General features: G+C 50.7%; 1 protein-coding gene across 8 annotated transcripts in view; it reads left to right on the plus strand.

Annotated features, from left to right (window-relative positions):
* Positions 1-25,280, plus strand: part of SPATA13 (spermatogenesis associated 13) — a 268,070-nt gene that overhangs the window by 219,822 nt on the left and 22,968 nt on the right. The window contains exon 1 of one of the 8 annotated variants that reach the window (XM_082435524.1): positions 18,413-19,492. The exons of the other annotated variants lie outside the window; for them this stretch is intronic. Coding sequence (XP_082291650.1) covers positions 19,438-19,492 — 55 coding nt within the window. The 5' untranslated portion in view covers positions 18,413-19,437. Of the gene's footprint in view, positions 1-18,412; positions 19,493-25,280 lie in introns of those variants that run through there. 8 annotated transcript variants of the gene reach the window in all.

Here is a 25,280-nt window from a genome sequence, read left to right on the forward strand (position 1 = left end):
TCGTCTGACCGTGCGAACTCCATGCTCTGGCGGATGCTGTTGTTACCCTCCTTTTACAGACCAGGAACCCCAAGTGCAAATAGGTGAACCACCCAGGATGTGGCAGAGAAGGGACGGGAATCTACAGTCAGATAGAATTTTCACTCCAGGCCCATGTTTTTAACCACTGGACTGTGCTGGCTCTAAAGAGACCCAGCAGACTGCCAGTGAGCAGACCTTCGGTTGCCGGGTTTGCTGTCTTACCGTTGAAAGGGAGCGTCGTGCGGTGAGCGTGAGTGACGGACGGGGCGCTCAGACGCCTGGGTTCTGGGCCGCGCTGCCGCCCACCGGCCAGCGGGCACGACCTCCACGTGACGGTGGTGACCGGAGCCGAGCCGCGAGAAGGGGCGGGATTTAAAGAGTGTTCTTTCCAGAGACTTGAAGGAGGCCGAGGGCGTCACTCGGTGCCACTTTACATTTCAGGGAGAGGGAGTGGAGGGGGGACCACAGAGGGTGGAGAAGAGAAAGGGAACAGGCGGGGTGAGGCTCCACTCATCCTCCCCCTGAAGAGGATGGAGAAGGTGACTAGAGGATGGAGATGGTGACGAGAAGGTCGCTGATGGATTGTGACCCAGAAATGGTGGCAGAGGGTGTCCTGGGAGGGCCGCGCCCGGCGCTGGGCGGTCAGGGAGTCGTGAACGGCGAGGGTGAGGGAATGTCTGTCCTCCACGTGGTGCCGCCTGGCTTCTGCCTCAGGAGGAATCCAGGCTGGACTCTCGTCAGACAGGGTGAAAAGGAGAGAGGAACCGGGGGGCAGCTGGAGGCCGAGGGAGTTTTCGAGCATCTCTTGCTTGTGTGGTCCTCTCGGCCGAGCAGGTGGGGCCCCTGGGATCGCACTCCCTCTCGTCCCGGGGCCCCTGCCCCTCCGGCTCCACCGCCACCTCCTCAGGCCAGGCTTCCGCCCATGCTGGTCAGGGTTCCTGTTCAGTTCTTACTGCTGTTTCCCTGTGAACTTTCCCCGGCGTCACTGGAATGGAGTCCCAGCCCCTTAAGCGTGTTTGCAGGCTCTCTGCCGCCTGCCCGCCACGGTCTGCTCCTCTCACGTCTCCTCCGGCGCTCACTCACCACCCGGCTGTCTCACTCGCTCTGCCCAGATTCCCCTTCCTTCCCTTTACATACGGCAGCGTTCATTCCACTCCAGATTCAAAACCCACTGCCCTGGGGACCCTGGGCGACAAATGCACCGTCATCCTTCTGCACAGCAGTTGCTTCTCTCCAGCCCAGTCGTCAGCGTCTGGTGATGCGTTTCGAGAAAGTTGTTCAAAAGGAGAGAAAAGGCTGCGAGCGCACGATGCCTTCAAAACGTTACTTGTGATGGAAAAAAAGTTGAAACAATGGAAATGTCCACTTTCAGTGGGATAGTGCAGTGTCATATGGGCGACCACTTGCAGACAGTTTACAGCATCATTAGGGAAAGCCCGTAACAACGTGGAAAATGACCGATGTAATATTAAAGTGAGAAAAAGGGAAATAATGTTGTATTAGTTTGCTAGGGCTGCCGTCACAAAGTACCACAAACCAGATGCCTTAAACAGCAGGAATGAATTGTCTCAGTTCTAGAGGCTGGAAGCAGGGTGAGGGGGACCCTCTGCCGGCCTCTCTCCTGGCGGCCTTGCGTCCCCTGTGCCTCGGCATCTGGAGGCATCTCCCTTATCTCTGCCTTCATCTTCACATAGTCCTGTTGAATCAGGGCCCACCTTAATGATCGCATCTCAGCTTGATCATCTACTGAGACCTTATTTCCAAATAAGACCACAGTCACTGGTACTGGGGGTTAGAATTTTAGCATCCTTTGGCGCAGGGGGAACACAGTTCAACCCATAACATACCATGATTGCAGCCGTATACGGCATGTACACGTGTGGTCAAAGGTTTACCAAGAATATGCAAAAGTGAAAATAGTGTAGTTAGGCGGGTAGGAATATAGATGGTTTTTCTTCCAACCCTGTACTCATACAAACAGCTTATTTCTGCACCTTCTGTGTTTTGTTTTGTTTTGAGTTTAGTGTTCTTTTGTTGAGAAGCAACAAAAACCAGCTCTACCTAGTTGGAGCAAAAGAGGACGTCTGGGAAGGGTGTCAGGTGTTCCCAGAATTGATGGGGTGGCTGGGAACCTGTCTAGGAAGTGGATGGCAGTCAGGGTGGCTCCCGGGAGTCGAGGAGCCACATGCAGGGAGCCGAGGAAGGCACAGTCTGTCCGTCTTTGCCTCTTCAGTCACTCAAGAGGCAAAGTCCCAGGATGGGGTTCAACTCCCCAGCTCAGGTGACGTGTCCACCACCTGGGGGCACTGGGACAGAGTGGAGGATGGGGTCCTCCAGGGATGGACCCCTTGTCTTCGGTACAAGGAGGCAGGTGCATGGATTCCCTGACCGCGATGGAGGGGAGGTCGTTCCCCCAAAGGAAATCGAAGCGGTGTTGGAAGTAGAAGTAGATTCTGGACAGACGCCCCATTTGTTCATTCATTCATTCAGTGTCTGTTGAGGACCTGCCGTGTGCCAGGTGACAGCCATGAGCACAACAAAGCCCTTTACCACATTCTAGCGCGGGGATGCTAAGTTAGCAAGGAGCTGTAACATGGCAGGTGGCACACCGTAAAGAAAGATAAAGCAGGTAGAGGGTATTCGTTTTTACAAGAACATCGTTTTAACAATGACGCACCTATTCCACGTCTAACTAAAACCCTCTCACTCCTTCCGTGGAGGGAAACAACCCGGAGGCTCACCAGTCACTGCAAACGTCTCCCAAGTCCAGGGCCTCTGAGTAGCTCCATCTGTGCTCCAGCCCCACTGCAAAGCCTGGTCAGTGTTTATGCCCAGAAGTAAGTCCAAGCAACACACCCTTCCCTAGTGGAAAGAGGTGGAGGAAAGGAAATAGAAAATACATAAATATTGTGTGTACATACACACGTGATACCAGGACAGGACGCTTCTCTCCTCTGCCTCTGGTTGCGAGGCACACGTGCTACTCCTGACTCTGCCCGACTTGACCCCCTCGTTTGCCCTGGAGCCTCTGCCCCGAGCCCTGCCTGTGCTGGTCTTTGCCAGCTGAGGTGCTCTAAGCCTTCACTCCAGGCTCTCAGCTGGTAGTGGTCCTACTTGTCTAGAGTCACCATGGTCTCCTGTATTCCCCTCTCTTAGTCAAAAATCAGTCAGTCTACAAAAAAAAAAAAAGTGGAGCATCTGCTCTGAGCCAGGCACCACTTTCACCATTTGGAGAAAAGCAGAGAACAAAGCATCACAAAGCGTTTACCTTCCAGCATTTAAACAGATTCAGTAAGTGGGTAAGTAGGATTAACTCAGGCACTAATGATCCTTCTGGAGAAGGTGAAGCTGGACGAGGCGGAGGAGGAGTGGGAGTGGCGGAGGGCGTCCTCATGTCCCTAAGGAGGTGACGTTGGAGCCGAGACCTGGAAGATCTGAGAGAGGAGAGGTCCCAGCGGAAGGAGCACCAGATGCCCAAAGCAGGCAGGAACTTGGTGTGCCTGAGGTTCAGCGAGAAGGCCGGGGCGCCTGGAGCTCGGGAATCAAGGATGGGAGAGGACGGTGCAGCCTGGAGGTTAGAGAGAAGCTGGATAGAAGGGGCGTCGCAGGTCTCGAGAAGGAGTCGGGGTTGTTCCGAGTGAAACGGGAAGCCGTTGCCAGCTGGGCTTCAGAGAGGAAGGCTGTCTGGGGAGAGAGGGCAGAGGAAGGAGGCTGATTGGAAGGTTATTGCGTTGGTCCAGTTGGGAAATGATGGTGGCGGCGACCACAAAAGACACCCATGTGTTCCCTGGGCGCTCATTTTCCAGAGCAGGAGGAAGTTTAAAAGGCGGTCCTTGGCTCTGAGTCCGCGGGGCCAGGGCTGGGGGCTCTGGTGGAAGTACCTCTCTCTTGGGGGAAGAAATTCAGTTTTGACAGAGCTGAGTTACCAGATGGAAATAAAATACTTTGTCAATGTATTATTAAGTGATCCCAAACCCCTGTGTTGACCTCTTCGTTTCTGGGCTATAGTGAACATCACCCTCTCTCCGGGGAGATTCCGGCAGGGGCCTGATAGGTAAGGCAGGCAAATCCGAATCTAGAATAAGTGTCTTTTCCAGTAAGGACAAACCATCTACCCCTCTATTATGGAAAGGGTCCATTGTAATCAACTCCCCACAAGTAGTCGTCTGGGTCCTTCAAGGAACCGTATCATTAACTTTGTTGAGGGGACACCCTGTGGTTTAGCCCAGGCTTGGCATCTGTGGCTGCCACCAGAGCCGTTTTATTTTTTTAACCCACTGAGTCAGCATCAAGACGACCAGGAACAAAGATGGACATTTGCCTCGTGGGACATAATGTCACATGGTTGTCAAACAGCCTCGTTTGCAGTGGGATTCCTGTGGGACAGATGATTTCCCATGCTTTGAGTGTATTCTGACGTATCCAATCACACTCCTTCCCCACAGCCGTCCGTTAACCCATTTTGTTCTCTCCAAGCTCCCCCAGTGGCTCCTCAGACAAGCCATTTGCTCTGACCGTGAATCCACACAGGCTAACCCCTCACTGAGGCCAGAGTATCGCTTAGATTTTACTGCTGGGGGACTTCCATTTCCGGGGGCACCAGGGAAGTGACGGGAGGACTAGAAGGAAGAGTTGCAGTAATGGGACCCCCGACCCCAAGGTCCCCTGGCTTCTGCTCCTTGAGGAGGCCCTGAGTCTGGAACCGACTTAGATCTGGGAGTTGAGTGAGGTCCCTCCATTCCCCGTGGTGGTGACTCAGGTGCGCCCTCTGCCGACCAGAGTTGGCCGTTTCCCGCTACACGAGTCAAGCAGTACCTTCATGGAGGCCCTCATCAGTTTTGTCCCCCAGGGACCCTGTATAAGTGAAGCGCAGCCGGAGATCCGGTGGGTCAGACCGGCCCAGTGACCGAGCAGGCCCTGCTGCCTAGGGCAGAAGCCACGCCCACTTTCCCAGGTGGACATCCCACCTCCGTGGGGTCCTGGACTCCTTGAAATAGAAGCCTTTCCCGCTGGCTCCCTGGGCCCAGGGAGATTAGCAGCAGGTTGATTATAATGTAGCTGCCACGTCCGTCATCTGGTTTGGGAGGTAAGCCCAGGGGAGGGTGAGGACCTGACACCAGCTCCAGCGTTTCTGTCCCCAGACTTCGCACCCCTTCTTCTTCATCTTCCGAGAGCTGGCCTCTCAGCTGCCTTACGAGTGGGCAGCACCGGGTCCCGGTTCCCATCCCACCCATGTGCTGGAGTGGCAACCCCGCCTCAGGAGCCCATGTGTTGAATGCAAAATCCCTGGTACGTGCCGCCCAGATGGACAGATTCGGTTTGATCTGAATTATGTTTAGTAAATGCAGTGTGTGTGAACCTTGTTTGGATTCTGATACCAACCAACCGGCTGTAAAAAGGTCATTTTGAGACAAGGGGGGACATTTTCACATGGAATCAGTATTCGGAAAAGGAGTTATTGTTAATTTTGTTCATTGGGATAATGATAGTATAGTTATTTTTAAGTCCTTATTCATTTGGGTACATACTAGTATTTGTTGCACGAAATGATACATGGGAGATTTGCTTTAAGATAGCCCCAAATTGTTGGGAACTAGTTGGGAGAAATTGGTAAAATATTTATCCTTCTGGGTTCATCATATAATTTCTCTACTTTCATGTTTGTTTGCAATTTCGTAGAATAAAAGCTTTTAAAAATAATGAAAAGGATGTTTCCTCCGCCCTGGTCAAGTGTCCTCAAAATCTCCAAATCCCAGAAGTGCCCACAACTAACATTTTCTTAAAATGTAGAAATGTGAACATTAGCAGTTTAATTTTTCTTAAGAAATGAAGACCGAATCCTTTTAGGTGAAAGTGAGGTCCTCCTTCTGAGAACTTTGCAGCGCGGTGCTGGGCTCTTTTCCAGAGCCAGTTACTTCTCTCTGGCTTTGTTTAGAGCTCTTGTCTCACCTCCTCCCTGGCCCATATGTCTCTGAGGAGAGCTTACATGGAGCAATCCTTGGTCACGCTTACCCGCTGCACGGGTGTGGTGTTGGAATAATAGAATTCCACCGTGAATCACAGTGGCACTCAGAAGTGCTTTTCTCAAGTTCACGGCTGGAAGGGTGCCGGCCTATAAAAACCCCGTGGCTTTGTTGGCGATAGTGTTTGTGCCCCTTGCTCTTCCTTGGGACTGAGCAAGTGTGCCTGTGCAGTGCTGACGTTCTCCTAGGGAGCTGCCTTTTATGTTTTCTCTTACACCCAAGGCAGCTTATTCCATCACAGCCTGATTTTCCCATACTTATTTCCGTTCCTGCCATGTCAGATTTGATCGCCCTTCAGAATTCTTATTTTCATGTCTACTCATGCTTCTCTTTCTACCCATCCCACGCATCGAGTTCAGATTAGTTCTCTCCTGTGATGTAAACGAAGTGATTGTCTTAACTGTCTCCCAGAAAGAATGACATCCAGTTTCCTTAGCTGGATGGAATCTTAATGGGTCACAAGCAAAGGAATACAGCATGCCACTGAACCAGTAGATTTGTGTATGCCATTTAAAAATATATTTGTTACATTTTCAATAAGGCTTTTACTCAACCAAAAAGTATTAGAGTATTTTGTAATAATGCCGGACAACAGAGGAAAGAAAATGGCAAGATTAGGTCCAATGAAAACTTATTATAAAAAATAGAGAATATGACTTTCTGGGGAGACACAAACATGAGTTGACTTGATGGACTTTTTATGGCTTTTTAAAATATTTCGTCCCACATGCCGTGTGGAGTGGCCAAAAAAATAAAATTAAAAAAAGAAAAAAAAAAGACTTCCCTGGCGGTCCGGTGGTTAAGACTCTGCGCTTCCAATTCCGGGGGCGTGGGTACAATCCCTGGTCGGGGAACTAGGATCCCACATGACGCATGGCACGGCCAAAAAATAAAATTAAAAAAAAAAATTTCAAAATTACTCAAATGATTGTTTGATTTGATTTTTTTTTTCACATCTTAATTTCTTATGAATATAGTCACTTTGCACGCTAGGAAAGAGGATCATGTTAAACCAGTGTAGCCCTCCAGTGACCTGGGCCAGCATTGCTGGATCTGCAGCAGAATGATGTCATCATTTAAGCCGTCACCCATGGCGTTGTAAAACTCTAACTCATAACCACCTGTGTACATTATATTTTCGTTAGGAAACAACCAAAAAATCCAGTCCTTAAGGGCATGATGTATATGAATAATATCTTGTTCTATAAAAGAATGACCCAAATTACACAAGTGGCCGCCTAGGTGTGAAGCACATCGGTGTGGCCAGTGTTGGTGGGGGGAGGAGCTATTTTGAAAACCTACTCTGAGGTTTAGAAATTCCTAGTTCTGCCGTCAGTGAGGAAGCACGAAGACAGTGCTACAGACCGCACTGCTACTGATCAGGGTCTACCACGAGAATATAAATTTAGAGATAAGGGTGGGGAATTGGATAACTTGGAAATTTCCAAACTAATGTACTTAATGACGAGAAATCCAGCATGCTGCATTTTTCCTTTCGCCGAGAGCACACTGAGGCCCGTTTTAGAGACGCGTCCAGGTCTGAAAGGGGATGGCAGGTGTCCCCCCGAGTGGGTTCCTGCTTCCTCCGTCCGTGTCCGCGGAAAGGCCGGGCAGGAGCTCCCGTGGGGGGGCCGGGCCGGTCCCACTTAGCCCATCATGAGCCCGGCGACCTCTCTGGGGTGGACCCGTAAACTCCCGAGCCCCGCACGGGCGCTGCCTTCCGCCGGGGCCCCGGGGGGAGCAGCCCGAGTCTGGGGGCTCCTCCTGAACCACGGCCGCGCCCCCCGTCCGCACGTCCGCGGCGCAGGAGGGCCTGGGGTCCTGCGCGCGGGGCTGCATACGGGGTCCTGCACGCGGGGGGGGGCGCTATCCGTGGGGTCCTGCCGCGGGGCTGCACACGGGGTCCTGCACGCGGGGTGGGGGGCGCTGCACGCGCGCCTCCGGCAACTGCCGCCCGCTGCCCCCGCGCCACCCGCACGCCGGCCTGGCTTTCCTCTGGTGAAGGTTCCCACACAGCTTTCAGGTTGGTTTGTCTCCGGGGAAAAGGCGTGTGTCAAGACGGTGCAGTGTCTTAAAGCCCAGTAGTTTCAAAGGGCAACTGAGGTCATCACTCGGGATGTCCTTCCCCGCCCGCACCTTCCAGGCCCTCCGTTTGGTTTTGTGCAGAGATGTATTTTCTCAGACACGGAGAGATTTCCTTACGTATGTGCCTATTTACTTTCCCACGTTTAGGAACTAGTATTGGTTGTAAAGGCCAGTTTATCCAACCTCATCATGAAGTTGATAATCTTAATATCATTAGGAAATGATGTAGGACGTGCCATTAGGACATAGTCAAACAGTGGCATTTCAGGACGCGTCCAAGGTGCGCCGAAGCCTTTCTGACTTGAGCTTTCAATATGATCTTGGGTTAGGAGACATCTCATTTGTATTGATCCACTGGACACATACACCTGCTGTTGTGTAACACATATGTATATATCAATATGAGCCCTATGATAAGTGAGGCACGTTGTGGAGGCTGGCTGCCCCCAGGAAGCCGAGACTGAGCCCATGGAACCTCCCGGCTGGTGGCCAGACCCGGAAAGCCACCGCAACAGCAAAGGAGGTGAGTGTAACCGCGGAGCAGGCAAATCCCGTCTGGGGAGTCCCCAGGCTTTCCCCAGAAAATGACGTCAAAGCTGAGACTTGGAGGCTGAGCTGGAGTTAGATGAAGTGTGTTGTTGGGAGAAGGTGTACTCCAGGCTGGGGGTGATACTGACCAGGGTTCTTGGCCTCCTTAATCAATAGAAATTGATTAGAGGCCAGATGAGAAATCCAGGCAGGGCTTTACTGGGGCCCCTGCTGCAGCCGGGGGATTGAGAACACGTAACAGTTTCCCTTGCTCCCTCATTCCCCGAGGGGCGGGGGGCGAGCTGGTTCCTTATATGGGGCGAGGGTAGAGGTGTGTCCAGGGGTCGGGCTGGAGGGGTGGCTTAGGCAGTTTGCCCACCGCTTAGGTGGTGTTCAGTGCAGGGGGCATGCGCGGTACCCTGCCATTGCTCCAGGCTCTTCAAAAGCGGCAGTTGAGTTTTTTTAGTCTTTTGTATCTTTTTGTCCATAATTTGTCCCAACTGCACATGCATGCAGTTATTTTTAGTCCCGTATAGTTTCTTTGTATTTTCTTGCTGGAGGAGAGGTTTGTCCAGGTGCAAGCATTGAAGCCCTCGCAGCAAAGGGTCCCAGATGTCAGGGGAACAGCATGTGCGGAGTGTGGGAGCCAGAGAAGAGAAACTTGAGAAACCCAGGTTTGGGTCACCCTCCGAAACTTTCTTAACCCAGCCACGCGCTCATCAGATGGAAGTGTCCTTGGTGCGGACAAGGCCTGCGCCTGCCCAGGGCTCCCTTGGGGGGCGGCGCCCTTTATGCCACTCTCATGGGTGGAGTTGTGTCCTTCTTGGGAGTCAAGGGCATGGCTCCAAGCTAGCTCTGGCAGCTGTAGTCATTACTGTAGTCACGGAAGAAGTTCAGCTCCATAAACAAATGAAATGTAAATATGAGACTCAAAAGAGATTCATATTTATGAAAACTAAACACTTTGAAGAGGCTTAATCAAGGTGAATTGCTAAAAACTTATTTTCAGTCAGATAAAAATTGAGAGCTGTAAAACATGGAAAAATCAGGGAATCTGTACTCAGAATGCTTCTGGTCATTACTTTAAAGCATCCAGAACTGGCGATCATAGTTGACGCATCATGGGTGTGACATGCAGAATTCCTGTCCCGTGATCACAGGGGGAGACCTCTGGTCCTCGATGATAACAGAGGTGAATCAGCTGCACCTTTGTACGTTGAAGTTGAGGTGTTCTGGGCATGATGTGTGTGTCATGTTTTTGACTTGGGCCTTTCAGGCAGCCGGACTACCTGGTGGGAGGGCCTTGCAAGCGGCCCCTGAGGCTGTAGCGAGATGAGCTGAGGGGCAGGGTTGAGAGGCGGGTCCAGACGAGGGATCAGACTACCAGAGGTCGGGCAGAGCCTGCCCATTCAGGGCCTCCTGTGAAGGGGGTCAGACTTTATCCTGGGGGCAGCAGGAGCCGCAGAAGGGTTTTAAGTGGAGTGCGATGGTCAGGTTTGCATTTTGGTGATGTCACTGGCTAGATTGTGGACCTGCCTGGGGACAGAGGAGACAGTCAGTGGGCAGAGCCCTGAACTAGGAACACGACGGTTCTCCTGGAAAAACGAAGACGTGGAGGTCGAACAATTGTCCGGATGTTTGGGGGGCAGACACCCCGGTGCCCCGGTGATGGGGGGAGCATAGGAGAAAAGCACATGAGTGGGGGGCTTGGGTCCATTCCAGGCATTGAAGTTGGAGGTGCAGGTGGGACAGCTAGGTGGAGATCTTATCCCCTGGCCTTCACCATGAGGGTCTCATGAGGAGGTGGCCCAGGCTAGAGGGGAAACTGGGGAGTCAATAGCAAGTGATGGTTGTTCTCAAAGCTGATTCAGGGAGGGTTACCATCCACGGTGTGTGTGGAGTGAGAAGAGGGTCAGCATTTGGGAGCCAGTAAAGAAAGGAATCCACAAAGAAGACAGAAAAGGAGTGGGGCTTCCCTGGTGGCGCAGTGGTTAAGAATCCGCCTGCCAATGCAGGGGACACGGGTTCGAGCCCTGGTCCAGGAAGATCCCACATGCTGCGGAGCAACTAAGCCTGTGCACCACAGCTACTGAGCCCCCGTGTGCCACAACTACTATAGCCCGTGCACCTAGAGGCCATGCTCCACAACAAAGAGAAGCCGCCGCAAGGAAAAGCCCGCGCACCTCATCAAAGTAGCCTCTGCTCACCGCATCTAGAGAAAGCTGTGCACAGCAACGAAGACCCAATGCAGCCAAAAATTAAATCAATCAATCAATCAATCTGTGACTCTGTTTTTAAAAAAAAAAAAAAAAGAAAAGGAGGGGCTTCCCTGGTGGCGCAGTGGTTAAGACTCTGCCTGCCAATGCAGGGGACACGGGTTCGAGCCCTGGTCTGGGAAGATCCCACATGCCGCGTGAGCCACAATTACCGAGCCTGCGCATCTGGAGCCTGTGCTCCGCAGCAAGAGAGGCCGCGATAATGAGAGGCCCGCGCACCGCGATGAAGAGTGGCCCCCGCTGGCCGCAACTGGAGAAAGCCCTCGCACAGAAACAAAGACCCAACACAGCCAAAAATAAATAAATACATAAATAAATTTAAAAAAAAAAAAGAAAAGGAGTGGCCAGACAGGTGAGTGGTGTCCAGATGTCCAAGGATGCTGGGCTCCAGGGAGGCGGTGGTTACGATGTCACCTGTGCCCAGGGTCAAGTCGGATGCTCTGAACCATACGCATGGCTCCAGCAGCAATTAGGAACTTGCGGGTTTTGAGAAAAGCGGTTTCAGTTCAGTGAGAGGGCAGAGCCAGGATGCGGGAGGGTGTCTGCAAGATTGTGCGGGGAGTCCAGACCTCATGTGTGAGTGTGGGGGGATTTTATCTATTCTGTTTATTGGTGTTGGTTTTCTGATTTGATAGCTGAAAATTTCCCATAAGTGCTAGAGCTAATTAAAAACTGTTTTGCTATCATATTAAAAAAAACTGTTTTGGCTTTATATTACCGTATCTGAAAGCTCGTTAATTGACTGTGTCAATGTTCATTTGTACTAAATATTTTTGAAAGAAATAGTCTGTTAAATATACACCAGAAAGTTCCATTCCTTGATCTAGAGTTCTGTTCTAATACCCCAACATGAAGGAACTGGGGGCAGTTTAATCATAAGGGTTTATGCCATTTCAACTCTGATGTTTATAAATTAAATAAATTGTAAGAAATTACTGAAGCATATTTTTTTTAAAGTCTTGCAATGAAGTTAATAACTTTATTAAGACTTTATTTTTTACTTGGTCAAGACAAAGAATATAGGTTTCTTCCCTTTGCCTTAGTTTTTTGTTGTCATTGATCCTACTTCTAATTTGTTATTCCGGCATTGTTCTATTCTAATAATTGTTATGAAAGTTAATTTTCTTGTGAACCAGCCTTTGGGTCAAAAAAACAGTGGCGTCCCAGTCCTCTACTGACTAGCCATGTGACCTTGGCAAGTTATTTAACCTCAAAGTCTTAGTGTCCTCGTCTGTAATAGGAAATATTACTGTTGTCCGTCCCACAGATGGGTGAGAGTGACCTGGTACACAGCAGGTGTGCAGTAAGTTATTACAAAGACCTAAAGAGAAGCACGAATTGTTCTAGCGACAAGGTTAGTGCTGAGTGGTGACCTGCGTCTGCAACCAGAGTTCCGAGTTCCTAACTCAACTGCGCTAACAAGCAGTTCAACCTTTGACAAGTCACTTGATCTAATCGCTAAGGCCCTAGGGCACCAGGAGTCCATACAGAGCAATATTCTGTTTAATTATTATCCAAATATAGGTTAAACTGATCTAAAATGCAAACACTCAGGTTATAGGAAAAAAGAAGGTAACCCAAATGTTTTCTGTTGACTCTCTTGATCCAGAATTTCAGGCCTTACCAAAGATTTTCCAGCGTATCACCCAGAGACGCCTCTCAACTTTTTGTTAAGAGGAAAGAAGAAAAGAAAAGGAATGGCAGGTGTTGAGGGGTGTGTGTGATGGCTTGAGATTATTTTGACCAAACCTTGTCTGATGTGTTATTGTTTGAATGAGCTCTTTCTGCATCTGCTTTTCCGAAGTTTCTTTCAATAACGAATCAGAGAGAAGATATTTAGTCAGATCATCCTTGCTCAGGACCCGTGGAGGGTGATTGTAGCGGAGCTCTCGGGAGGCTGGTTGAAGTGTCGGTCACGTCGAGCCCTGATGGTCAGGTGTGCACGTGCGTCGGGTCTGGAGCTCTCCCATCTCCAGCCCGCTTCACGCTCTCCTGCCCCTGATGGCGGGCACTGGGTGTATTTATTCGTGAAACAAGATGATTCTGTTCTCTTGTTTTTAGGCGGGTGTCTTCCTGCCTCCTGACACCGTCCTGGCTAAAATCTCTCCCTGCTGACCACGCCGTGAGACCACGTGGACTCCTCGGTCAGACCGATTTAGAGCCAGGAAAGGGTTCCGTCTGCAGGCACAGGCCCTGCAGATGCAGACACCAGGGCCTTAGACCGCAGGCCTGCACGTCTGAGAGGTGTGTGGGCTTCAGCAGCACTTAGCTGCTGTCTCAGCCTTATCAGTGCCCAGAATCAAGAGTTGGTGTTTTTTTTAAAGGAACACAGCGTTCTAGTTCCTGTCTCAGAAAAACATCATAATGTTTCTTTAACGTTTTTCCAGCAAACTCTTGAAATTCTCATCTTCTAACATTTAAAAGCTTCTCGGTTCTAAGACGTGTATTTGTTCCAATCATTCTAAACTACAGAGTTAAAAAAGTTTTCAAAATATCATGTGTCTAATGCCAAGTCTCAGAAATTGGATTTTTTAAAAGGAAAAGAGCAGGGAATTATATTCAGTATCCTATAATAAACCATAATGGAAAAGAATATGAAAAAGAAAATATTTATATATACATGTACAGTTGAATCACTTTGCCATACACCTGAAACTAACACAACGTTGTAAATCAACTATACGTCAATAAAATAAATTTTTTAAAAAAAAAAAGGAAAAGAAAGAACTTTAAAAGTCAGGGGAAGGAGAGCAAGAGAACTGAGCATGGAGCAAACCACCACCAAGCACCCAGCCTCCGCTCGTGTCACTGGTCTTGCGGATGGAATCTGAGGCTTAAAAACATGCCGTGCTTTTTACTCGCTCGCTAATTGAGATCTAAGTCCTAGATAGTGAAGCCAGCGATCAAAGCAGATCAGACAGACCCCAAAGCCCACATTGCTCCATTCCACTTGCTGTCTCCCAGGCACTGTGCTTTTGCAGGAACAGAGCACAAAGTTATTTCATTTATGTGCACTGAAGTTTACCCATGTGTCAGTTTTTAAGTCCACACCCTAATAATTGCCTTTGACTACAACAAAGAAAAAAGTGAAATTCATCCATTATCTTGTTTTGCTCTTGTTATGTTTGAACCATATCCTGAGGCTCCAAAGACAAATAAATACAGAAAAGAAGTGAAATGTGTCCCAGGCCTTGAAGGATGGAAACCACACATGGTTGTTTACAGAAGACAGGAAAGGCCTCCGTCTTAACGTAGAGATGGCACCTTATCGTTTAAAGGACAATTTTGTATCTGTTTCTGAATTAGTCTAAAAGTTGTAGTCAGAGCCCAGGACTACTCTCTTGTTTGGGGTGGTTTTGGAGTGGGGGGCATGGGGTGGGGTGGATGGCAGGGCTCACTAAGGCATTGAGAGCACATCTTCCATCAGTTAGGGTGGATAGGCACACGGTACCTCGGGTGAAAGAGCAGTAGCTTTGAAGACACACCTCTTCATCCTCTGCTTTTGGTTCTCAACGGCTTGCTCTTGTTCCCCCCGCTCCGTTTCCTGTGTGTCTAAGTGATGGGGCCTCCCCTCTGTGTTCAGGAGTCTGGCTGCTGAACGATATTTCAGGAAGACCTAAATGGAGCCTACCTTAGCCATCCTCGGGCAGGCAGCTTACCGAAACGGGGTCTACGGTTCTACATCAGTATGTGCTAGAAAACGTTATGTGTTGCGTTGACTGTCTCTGGTGGTGTTTTCTTATGTTTCTCTGGAAAATGGCATAACTGTGACCTGTAGATTAGTACTAATGTTTGTCTTTATCCATTTAGAATAAAGGCATCCCTCTGGATACTCCATTATTTATGCTAATAGACAAGGGAACGTGGGTCTGAGTAACTGATGGCAAATGTAGCTGATTACTTCCTGTTCAGAAATGCCCCCACTGCAGCTTTGGGAACTGCAGCCCTGTATCAGCAACGGGGACAGCGAGGGAGTATACTCAGAACCCTCGCTGTGTTCCTCTTGATTCTGGGGGGTTGTTGCTCAGGTGGGGGTCTGGGCTGGGGCTCAGTCCAGCCGAGGGCAGGGGCTTTCTTGGTTCTGACGTGCACCCAGCCTTGAGCTCATTTTCTGAAATTGGCAGTAGTGCTGGGCTGGAGAAGAGCATGACTGTCCTCGGGGCCGCCTGCCGCCCTGTGCCTGTCCTGTAGCTCTTGGTAATGGGGCCTTACCCAAGCCCAGAAAAGAGGGGAAGTTCTAGAATCTTCCCAGGTTAAGGACATCTCTGAACCAAGCAGGGAGGCTGCAGTTTGGTGAGGCAGCACCAGCTGGGAAACGTTTGTTGCTGAGTAGATATCCAGTGCTGGTGATCTTTCTGCCCAGTATCAGAAGGTGGCCATGTAAGAAAACCTGTACCTGGACTTCCCTGGTGGCGCAGTGGTTAAGAATCCGCCTGCCAGTGCAGGGGACACGGGTTCGAGCCCTGGTCCGGGAAGATCCCACATGCCGCGGAGCAACTAAGCCCGTGTGCCACAACTACTGAGCCTGCGCTCTAGAGCCCATGAGCCACAACTCCTGAGGCTTGTGCACCTAGAGCCCGTGCTCCGCAACAAGAGAAGCCTCCGCTCGCTGCAACTAGAGAAAGCCTGGGCACAGCAACGAAGACCCAACGCAGCCAAAGGAAAAAAAGGAAAAAGAAAACCTGCACCGTATTGTACTTAAGAAGACACCAGAAATTCAGAGCTGAATGGAACCTTAACGACCACCTGCTCATCTCAAGAACCGGTCCTGGACGGGTGGCGGGATGAGCACTGGTTTGAGTTTGAGGTTCCACTGCTAACTTACCTCGCCAGCAGCCTCCTTTTCCATACGTATGCATGTAAACTATGTAGGGGTCTTAGGGCCACTGGGCCGAAAATAGCCTTACTGTAGAGTAAAATGATCGTAACATCCCACGTGATTCTGACTTTTATTTTATCATCTCTGATTTCTAAATATTTGATATTAATGTATAATTTGGATTTCTCCACTCTCCCGTGGGACTTAATCCCTTGCTGAATTCTTTTCGTGGTACCAGTAGTCAAGGTTGGTGACGGCCTAGTCCTGACCATACAGGAGCATCTTATCCAAGGAGAATAGATTCGTGTGTTGGCGGGGGGCGGAGGGGTTGGGGGGAGGGAAGGGTTTGGGGGAGTGGAGGAGGTTAAGACTTCCTTCAACTATGCTTAAGGTCTTCGTTGCAGTATTCTTATTGATCTGGTAAATATAGGCTCTAATCACTAAAGAACTTTCCAGACCTAAAAGTCTAACCTTCTCTGTAGCTTCTTCCAAAAATATCTTGGAAGCGTTTTTTGGGTCGTCTTCCTTTGAGAAGTTGCCCCATTGAAATGCAGTTTTTGTTTATTTACTTTTTTCCTTCTTTTTATCTTTATGTTTGTTTTGAGTGTGTGTGCAGTAAAGTAAGTTTACTTAGTGAATGCCTTTGGTTTAAGATTCTAAAATCCCAAGGACCTTAATCTAGCATCCTGACCCCATCTCTGGATTTAGAAAAAGTCCTTGGGAAACAGAAGCTGCCCTTTGTACCAGCTGCCCAGGGAAAGTGAAAGTGAGCCGTAGAACCAAGTTAAGACAATACCAAGGAAATGTGGCCAAGAGAGCTTTTTCTTTTTGAAAACTTAGAATTTTAACCAGAAAAAAATTTTAAGAAAATGAAAACACTCTGGATTTTATTTGCCTCCTGCTGGATTTTAAGCTTTGTTAGAAAGGATGCTCATCAGAACTAATTCCCGTTTCACTGCTTTGTGTCTCAATATTCAGCGTTTCACTTGTTCATTCTAACGAAAACCAGGTCCACCCTTGCATTCCATGGTCTTCATTCGTTTCTGAATTAACACTTCTCAAGCCTGAGTGTGCCTCTGATCCCAGATCCCTGGGTCTGGTTAAAGTCAGGCTGTGATTCCACAGGCCGGTGGGGTCCGCAGTCTTCACTCCCCACCAGGGACCAGCTCTCCAGTCACCCGGCGCCGCTGGTCCCTGGACCGCACCCTTTGGGGCAGTAATACGTGTTATCGTAAACAGAGAGTTTTGTGGCCTTATGGGAAATTCTGTGTTAAACAAGGTGACACAGATGTCACGATCTGGATTTGTAGCCTGTGGGGACTGATGTATCCTCTGGATTTCCAGGAAATAGATATAGTGTTCAGTGGTTTTCAAACATTTTTCATGGACCATATTAGTAGTATGGTACCAATACTAGTATTCCACATGGGATATAGGAAACCTTGCCTCACAGAGAGTGGTCTGCCCTGAAAAACAATTTCAAGGAATCTTTTGAGTCTGTCATTTAATGAAGCACTGCCTTTATTAAGAATAGATATGCCCTGGGAATTCCCTGGTGGGTCCAGTGGTCGAGACACCATGCTTCCACTGCAGGGGGTCAGGGACTGAGATCCCACATGTCTCTCAGTGCGTCCAATAAAAAAAAAAAATATATATATATATATATATATATATATATATATGGGGGGAGAGAGGGAGGAGGGAGGGAGGGAGAAAGAAAGGAAGGAAGAAAGAAAGAAAAAGAAAAGAAAGAATAGGTGTACCCCTATTGAATGAACTGTCTATTAATCGTTTTTAAAAATGTTACTCTTTTCAATCATTGTTTAAAAACACTTGCAAGGGGTAGATTCGAAGCCAATCGGTTTTGTGAGTGGTGTATGTGTGCGCGCAGGTTTCGCCTTCGGTGTGGTTTATTGAAGCCTTCGCTGGATTTAAAGGTGGGATGCACCAAATCAACAGAAACTGCCACAAATAGTTAAAGATGAGAAAAGCCTATGATAAAGCACATGGTCGGCGTGGGTGTCGTAACTGATCACGCAGCTTTGTCCATCGAGCATGGTCAGTGGACCTGCGGTTTGTCAGAGTAGCTGCCGCATGATCTGTCCTGTTCATTTATCCCCAAGAAAGTGCCCGCATTGTTCTAAACTTGGTGATATGTTCTCGGGAACCCTGAGAGCGCTGTCGGAGCCTGGTTGTCCCCGCTGTACAGACCAGACACGGAGCCCCTGGGGGTTTGAACTGGTGGAGTGATGCCAGGGCGCCCATCACCCCAGAGCCGGCACGCGCTCACGGGCTCAGTTTTTTCGCCATTTACTGGGGGACAACCATGTGATCACTACTCTGTGTATACCATCTCCTTTCTCGTTAACTTAAAAAGTCAGCATCTTCGTGTTGTGAGGAAATTGAAGGAAGCTGTTTGTTAATAGGTGTCGTTTCACAATGTGACTTGCTCGTTGTAGATAACTGGGAAAAAAGTATACAGGAAATAAATAACCCGTGTCAGCTAGAGAGAGCCTCTTTTAAAAAAAAGACAATTCTCATCATTATAGAGAACAGATACTTTATATAGTAAAAGATATGCATATCCTTGTCACATCGTAGAAGGTACACACATATTTACATATGTTTTTAAACAAATCCCACTTTTATTTTTTTTATTTTTTAAATTTATTTATTTATTTATTTTTGGCTGTGTTGGGTCTTCGTTTCTGTGCAAGGGCTTTCTCCAGTTGTGGCAAGTGGGGGCCACTCTTCATCGCGGTGCGCGGGCCTCTCACTGTCGCGGCCTCTCTTGTTGTGGAGCACAGGCTCCAGACGCGCAGGCTCAGTAGTTGTGGCTCACGGGCCTAGTTGCTCTGCGGCATGTGGGATCTTCCCAGACCAGGGCTCGAACCCCGTGTCCTCTGCATTGGCAGGCAGATTCTCAACCACTGCGCCACCAGGGAAGCCCCAAATCCCACTTTTAAAATGAGTTCACAGATTTGCAGTTAACATAGTGTAATATCACAACTGAAATTTTTGTCATGCCTTAGCGTGATATCCCAACTCCAGTTTTGAACCTAGTGACCTCTCTGCTTCTTCCCCCATGAAATAGTTTCCTTCTTTTTTTTTTTCTGAGCCCGCCCCTTTTTTTTTTTTAATTGAAGTACAGTTGATTGACAATGTTGTGTCAGTTTCTGCTGTACAGCAGAGTGATTCAGTTATACATATACATACATTCTTTTAAAGTGTTCTTTTCTATTATACTTTATCACAGGATAGTGAATATAGTTCCCTGTAGGAGCCGGTTGTTTGTCCATCCTGTATATAATAGCTTACATCTTGAAAGTTCTCTTCGGGTCTGCCTCGGGCTTTGGGATTGTAATGAATAGCAGCAGGCGCCTTGCCTTTCTCCCACCGTCATCGAAGGCCCTCGGGGCCCCTGGTAGACAGATGCAGTGCCTGGTTTCCTGGGTGGCCGTCTGGCCTGCGTTTAGGCTTTCCTCCCCGCCGTCCAGTCTGAGGCTGTAACCTCAGCCGCCCGTGGGCGGGCGCTGTGAGCAGTGAGGCTCTGGCCGGGCAGGCACAGGCGTCAGCAGTGAATAAGCGATTCTGTCGTCTCCGCAGCCAGAGCCTGTGCAAGTCTCCGTGATGCTCGGTCAACCCCCAGCCCCGCTCTGAACGTGGCTGTTTTCCAAACAGAAGGATGGTGGCTAGAGGGGAAATTGCAAGATTCTGGAGTCTGGAAAGCCTTCACCTGGGTACGTGTGCAGATATTGGACTCCTGTGTCTGGCCATGTTGCCGATTCCTCTTTGTGTCCTTGCAAGTTGCAGGGCTCTCTCCGCTGCTTCTTGTCGGGTGTGTGTGTGTGTGTGTGTGTGTGTGTGTGTGTGTGTGTGTGTGTGAGAGAGAGAGAGAGAGAGAAAGCTCACTTGTCCGGGTCCGGGGTCCTGAGGGCAGTTCTAGGCATGGGCACAGTGAATCAGAGAAGCTGGTTTGGGTTACAGCACAGCCGTTGGTGTGAAATAGAAAGTACTAAGAATCAAACGTGCACTCTCCGTTATGAGTTACGGATCTGGTGTTTGTTGTGCTAGTCTTTGCTTCTGTTACATGAAATTTCTTTATACAGGAGATTATTGTTGGGGTCCGTAACAGTGTTCCTTGCTAATTTGGGGTGTGTGAGGTTTCAGGGTATGAATTGAGTTTTGAAAAATACTGTCGACTGTTTGCAAAAGTGTTATTGCCCAAGACTCAGTTACCGTATGATGCTTTATCCCACCTTGCTTGTCAGTGTTTTTGCGAGTGTTGTCAGCTAGACTAATTCCTATTTAAGTGTGAAAGAAACATGGTTCTCTGATACTAGGAAGTTATCAATTGGAACCCATGTATTCTTTAAAAGGAGTAAGAAAAAATGCTCCACAGAAAGAATTCTGGCTGACTACTACACATGGATGCAGTTTAAAAAAAAAAAAGTCTTGTCGCTGTTTTTGCCTTAAATCAGTAGCTCAGGCTGAAATGAATGGGAATTATAGGTGAGTCTGAAGTCAGCCTTGGGCCTTGCAATGCAGTGTGTATTTTGTGCTTCCTCCTTGTTTTGGTTGGCTTTCTGTGCAGGCTGACAGCAGACAGGGATGTGGTTAGGGCTTCTACTTCTGGCCTCTTCACTAACAAAAATTTAGAAAAAGAAAGAGAAGTAGCCCAGATATTCCTGCGTTCAGAGCACAGGCCTGCCTGCCAAGTGGCTGTGCTTGTCACTTGAGTGGCCGGTGGTCCCACTGTCCGGCGTGGAGGAGTGCTGGCCGCCCGGCCTCACCCTGGGCGGGGGAGGGGTGTGTGCGCGCCTGTGTTTATTCCAGGGCAGCCGGGCCTGATGGAGGCCGCCCCCCGCATTCCTCTGCTCCCGGGGCGGGCACGGGTCCCAGTCCTCATTCCCAGTGTGCGGAGGCCGAGGGAGGCTGGACGCAGCCTCCACGCTGAGCGGGATGCTCTCCCGTCGCTGGGATGCGCAGCTGGTCAGGCCTCCTGCGTGGGGTCCGCGCCCCCCTCCCCGTGTGCCCTCGGGCTCCCGCACTCCAGCCCTGCCGGCCTTTGAGGAGCCTGGCTGTGAAGAGAAAGAAGGAGGCAGCTCGGCCCGAATCGTCTCTTTCCCGCTGGTTCGGTGTGTTCCCGGGACCGTCTTTCATGTACTCGCTGTACAAAGCGTGTATGTGCGTGTGTTCCCGGGACCATCTTTCATGTACTCGCTGTACGAAGCGTGTATGTGCGTGTGATGCAAACGCAATGTTTAATCAGCCTTAAGTGACATGCCAGCGTAAAATAAAGCGGAGAGCTTGCCGAATGGGGGGCTCTGTTTTCTTTGAGATCCCTGATTGGCCAGGGGGCCTACGGAACAGCTTGGCGGCTCCCGGGAGGGATGTCCTGCAGGGACTGGGGGCGGGAGCTGTCCATTCACTGCGGCTCAGAGAGGCCGGGGCCAGGCAGGTGCACGGCAGGATGGCTTGGGAGACAGACAGATCTGGGGTTGAATTCCAGCCCCACCGCCGGGGAGCAGTTCCTTAACCTCTTTGAGCCACAGTTTCCTCCTGTTTAATTTACAGACAGTAATAATTCCAGGAGGTGTACATGGCTTGGATGAGATGATTTATTTAAGCGCTTAGCACAGTGCCTGGTACACACTGTGAGCTCATTCCGGGGATGCGGTGAGACTGGAAGGGTTCCTCCTCAGGATTTGTGCAGCCAGCCTGCAAGGCAGCTGCCAGGAGCTGGGAGGGGCGTGGTGCAGCCTGGAGCTGCCAGGGGGCGGCCGAGCGGAGGAGAGGGGCGAGGCTGGGAGGACGGGCAGCCACGGTCAGAGCCAAACCCAAGGAAGAGAGGAGGAAACAGACGGCAAGGGACAAGCCCAGGGTAGAACGCCAGGGCTCGTGGCAGGACACTGAGGAACCCAGAGCCTAAACCCAGGTCTGGGTTGGAGGCTGAGGACTGCCCAGCTGCTGCGTCCCCGGGAGCACAGAGACCCTGGGGGCGGTGCCTGCCCGGGGCTCCCGGCCCAAACCCCACCCTGCCTGTCTCAGGGCTCGGAGTGCCCCTTCCGCAGGCGATAGAGAGCATATTGGATACACCTCTAGGGCAGGATTTGCCTTTACATTGAGAAGAAGGAAAAATTTTCACTTTTAGTGGTTTAAAACAAACCTTTTTAAACTCGTTGTAGAAACAGTGCACCTTGGAGGTTTGGTGTAAATTAAGTTCCGCCGTGACGTGACTCCCGTCACTGCTCGGGCATCAGGAGGTGGCCGAGGCCCTGCGTTGAGTCCAGATGTAAAGTTCTCTGCTGGGAGGGCTATTTCCAGAAGACCCGTGGACATTATAAAAGGTTATCAGTGAAGGGTAGCATGTCCATTTCTAGTACCTTTTTGACCTTCTTAATGTCAGCATGTTTAAAAGAGTCAAAAATACTATGTATGGAAAGTGGTTTGAAAGTCTAAATTAGGCTAATAGTGACTTTCCTAAAAGCAACGTTAGCTTCTAGACAGGAAGAATTTCGTGCTTTAATTGGGGAACTGACACTAATAAGCACGGTCCTTGTTCCTGAGGAAGTCAGCGCTGGGGCAAGAGTGGGGCAGGTGTGAGGAGAGACACACGCACAGCTAAGGAGGACATGGTAGTGCAACGGCTAAAATATAATGACAGTGTAAATGTGAACGTTTTAAAACCGGAGACCGTTGCTGCACAGGGGCAGGGAACGTAGGCAGGAGAGTGGAAAATCATCACCCATCACCGGGGAGTGAGGGCTTGGCCGCCCCGCAGGAGAAGGGGGAACTTGATGGGCTCTTTGGGTGGGGACATCGCTCCTGGTGGACAGGTCAGTGTGGACCGAAGGATCGCGTCCTTTTTGTAGAACGCAGGGAACGCTCACAAAGTGGCTAAAGCGGAGGTGTTCAAGCAACGAGATCAGAATCCACTGTTCTCCAGCTTATGTCGCTGTGTAGACGGGCCACACAGCGCACATCCCAGGGCAGACCCCTGCACGTGGGGTTAAGGAAGTTTAGCTTGAGTGCCTGTGGCTTACAAATGTAGCCAGGCGTCAGAATCGCTTGGGGAGCTTTGGAAAGAGATTCTCAGCAAACACCCCCTCCTGCCCCCCTCCCCCTGGAGGGCCTGGTTCCCTGGTCCAGCGCAGGAATCTGTGTTTTCTGAACGCCCCCCTGTGATGGGACGCCATCCACCCTAGAGGAGTGGCCCTGGAGTCGGGGGGCGTGTTCTGACATCCAGGGCCTCCTGTGGCCGGGTTCATGCCCTCTGTTGCATCTTGGGGCTCGGGGGCCGCGCCGGGTGCAGGGACCTGGCCGGTGGTCCAGACACGGCTGCAGCAGCTCCCCGTGAAGGCCGCCCTGGGCTCTGAGCTCAGACCGCCCACCCGCCCGCCTGCCTGGTTTTGCCGTTTCTGCTCTTAGGATGGCACGTGAGAACAGCTTATGTCCAACCTGAGGAAGCCTGAGTGACCGGCAGGAGGTTTCCTAACGTCCGTGTTTTTACCGGATCATTCTAAGTACGGGAATTTCCCTGAAGTGACCCTCGTTTTAGTGGGACAGCCCTGGAGAATGCTGTGCCGGTCAGGCCATCGGTGTCCACACCCATGTGGCCTGCGCGGCAGGTGCCCGGCTGTGACACCCGCCGTGGTAGCTCTTACCTTCCCCTGATCTGTCCCCTGCCCTCCCCGACCCCGTGTGACAGGTAAGGGGACAGTTTTCCCCAGCTGCAAAGAGAAAGGAAGGCTCGGGAAAGCTCGGGGCCTTTTCTAACCAGGCCTGGCTGGGGTCCCAGCAAGGTCTTGTGCTTTTGAAATCCCATCCCTCTGATCAAAAGTCCTTAAACGTGCAAAATTAAGCCAAACAGGAGAGATCTGATTTTTCCTGAGAAAAATTCTTGCCGGGACACGGGCTGGGGGCCTGTTTGCCGCGAGTGGGACTCAGGATCCTGTAGGAAGGCCTTAACCTCCGGCGCGTGTTACAGGATAAAGTTTTCCGTTGTTGGTGATGTGTGATGTGTCCTCTCCTAAAAACTCACCTTGAGGATCAGTTGTCAGGTTTTGTCCCCTCACAGACGTGAAATCCAGGTTCAGACAGAGGAACGTCACCCTCCCAAGGAGTGTGGACACGTTCATCGTTGGCCGTTTTTATAAGACTCCCATTGTCGGACTTCCCTGGTGGCGCAGTGGTTAAGAATCCGCCTGCCAATGCAGGGGACACGGGTTCGAGCCCTGGTCCGGGAAGATCCCACATGCCGCAGAGCAACTAAGCCCGTGCGCCACAACTACTGAGCCTGCGCTCTAGAGCACGCGTGCCACAACTACTGAGCCCACGTGCCACAACTACCGAGCCTGCGTGCCAGGCAGTGGTCCGGGTACCAGGAGTACAGTGGAGAACAAAGCAGGCAAAAATGACGGGCTAGCTTACCTTTTAGCTGGGGGAGACAGATGACAAGCAAAGTATCTTAGGTGGTGATAAATGCTGTCGGGAAAATAAACCGGGAAAGAAGACGGGGCCGTTTTCGGTGGGATGTCGGGGAAGGCCTTGGGGGAGGGGACAGCAGGCCCTGAGGAGGGGAGCCAGGTGCAGGAAGCGGGCAGCCGTCAGGGTCAGAGCTGAGTGGGGGGGGGGGGAGATACAGTGTGTGTTTTGGGGGGGTCTTCAAGGACCTGGGCTTTGTCCCCCGTGGGTGGCTTGGGGCAGGGGCCTGAGTGGTCCGATGTCTGGGGGGTTTAGCACCATCACTCTGGCCGCTTTGGTGAGACAGACACGTGGAGGGGGCAGGGCGGGACGGGGGCGCAGAGGGGCTGCTGCAGTGACCCAGCTCGAGGTGGCCGAGGCTTGAGTCGTGGGGACCCGTGGGGAGCGGCAGGTTCTGGACACACGCTGAGGGGAGGGTCCGGATTTGCGGACGGGTCAGACGTGGAACGTGAGGCGGAAGAGTGACCTCTGAACAGATGGGACGTGTGGACTTGTGCCCATCATACAGATGGGCATGCGGGGTGGAAGAGGCCCAGAGGCTGGCTCCAGCTCATTTAGCTGGAAAGTTGGTCAAGCTAGGACATTTGCCAGGTGCTTTCGCTCCGATTCTTTCGCTGGTCCCTGGACACCCGGCGTCTCTCCCGCCCGGGCCCCCCACCCTGCCCCGCCGAGCGGGCTGACAGCACGGGGACCACCTCGTTTCCGCGGCTCAGGACACGCTGACCCGAGGGACCCAAACGCTCTCGTGAGGCCCCTCGGCCGGAGCTCTTTTCCAGGCGTTCGTGATGCGATCAGACACCGTCCAGCATGCGAGGTTCACGTCTGTTTTCAGATAACTCTACCCTCTGCTTCCCGTAAAGGTTCAGCCTTTTTTCGACGGAATCCTTTTTTCATTAAACTCCTGTGAACTCTGGCTTTGCACGTTATCACCTGGCTTTTTTCCCCTTTACTGATTTTCGTAGCAATGCCAGACGAGGTGGTAAAGAATTCTCCTGGGAAACGCAGTTCGGAGGGTCTTTAGGGACAGTGTGGTTTCTGACT

Source organism: Balaenoptera physalus (assembly GCF_965194825.1).
Source record: "Balaenoptera physalus genome assembly, chromosome: 18".
In the NCBI taxonomy this organism is placed as follows: domain Eukaryota; kingdom Metazoa; phylum Chordata; class Mammalia; order Artiodactyla; family Balaenopteridae; genus Balaenoptera; species Balaenoptera physalus.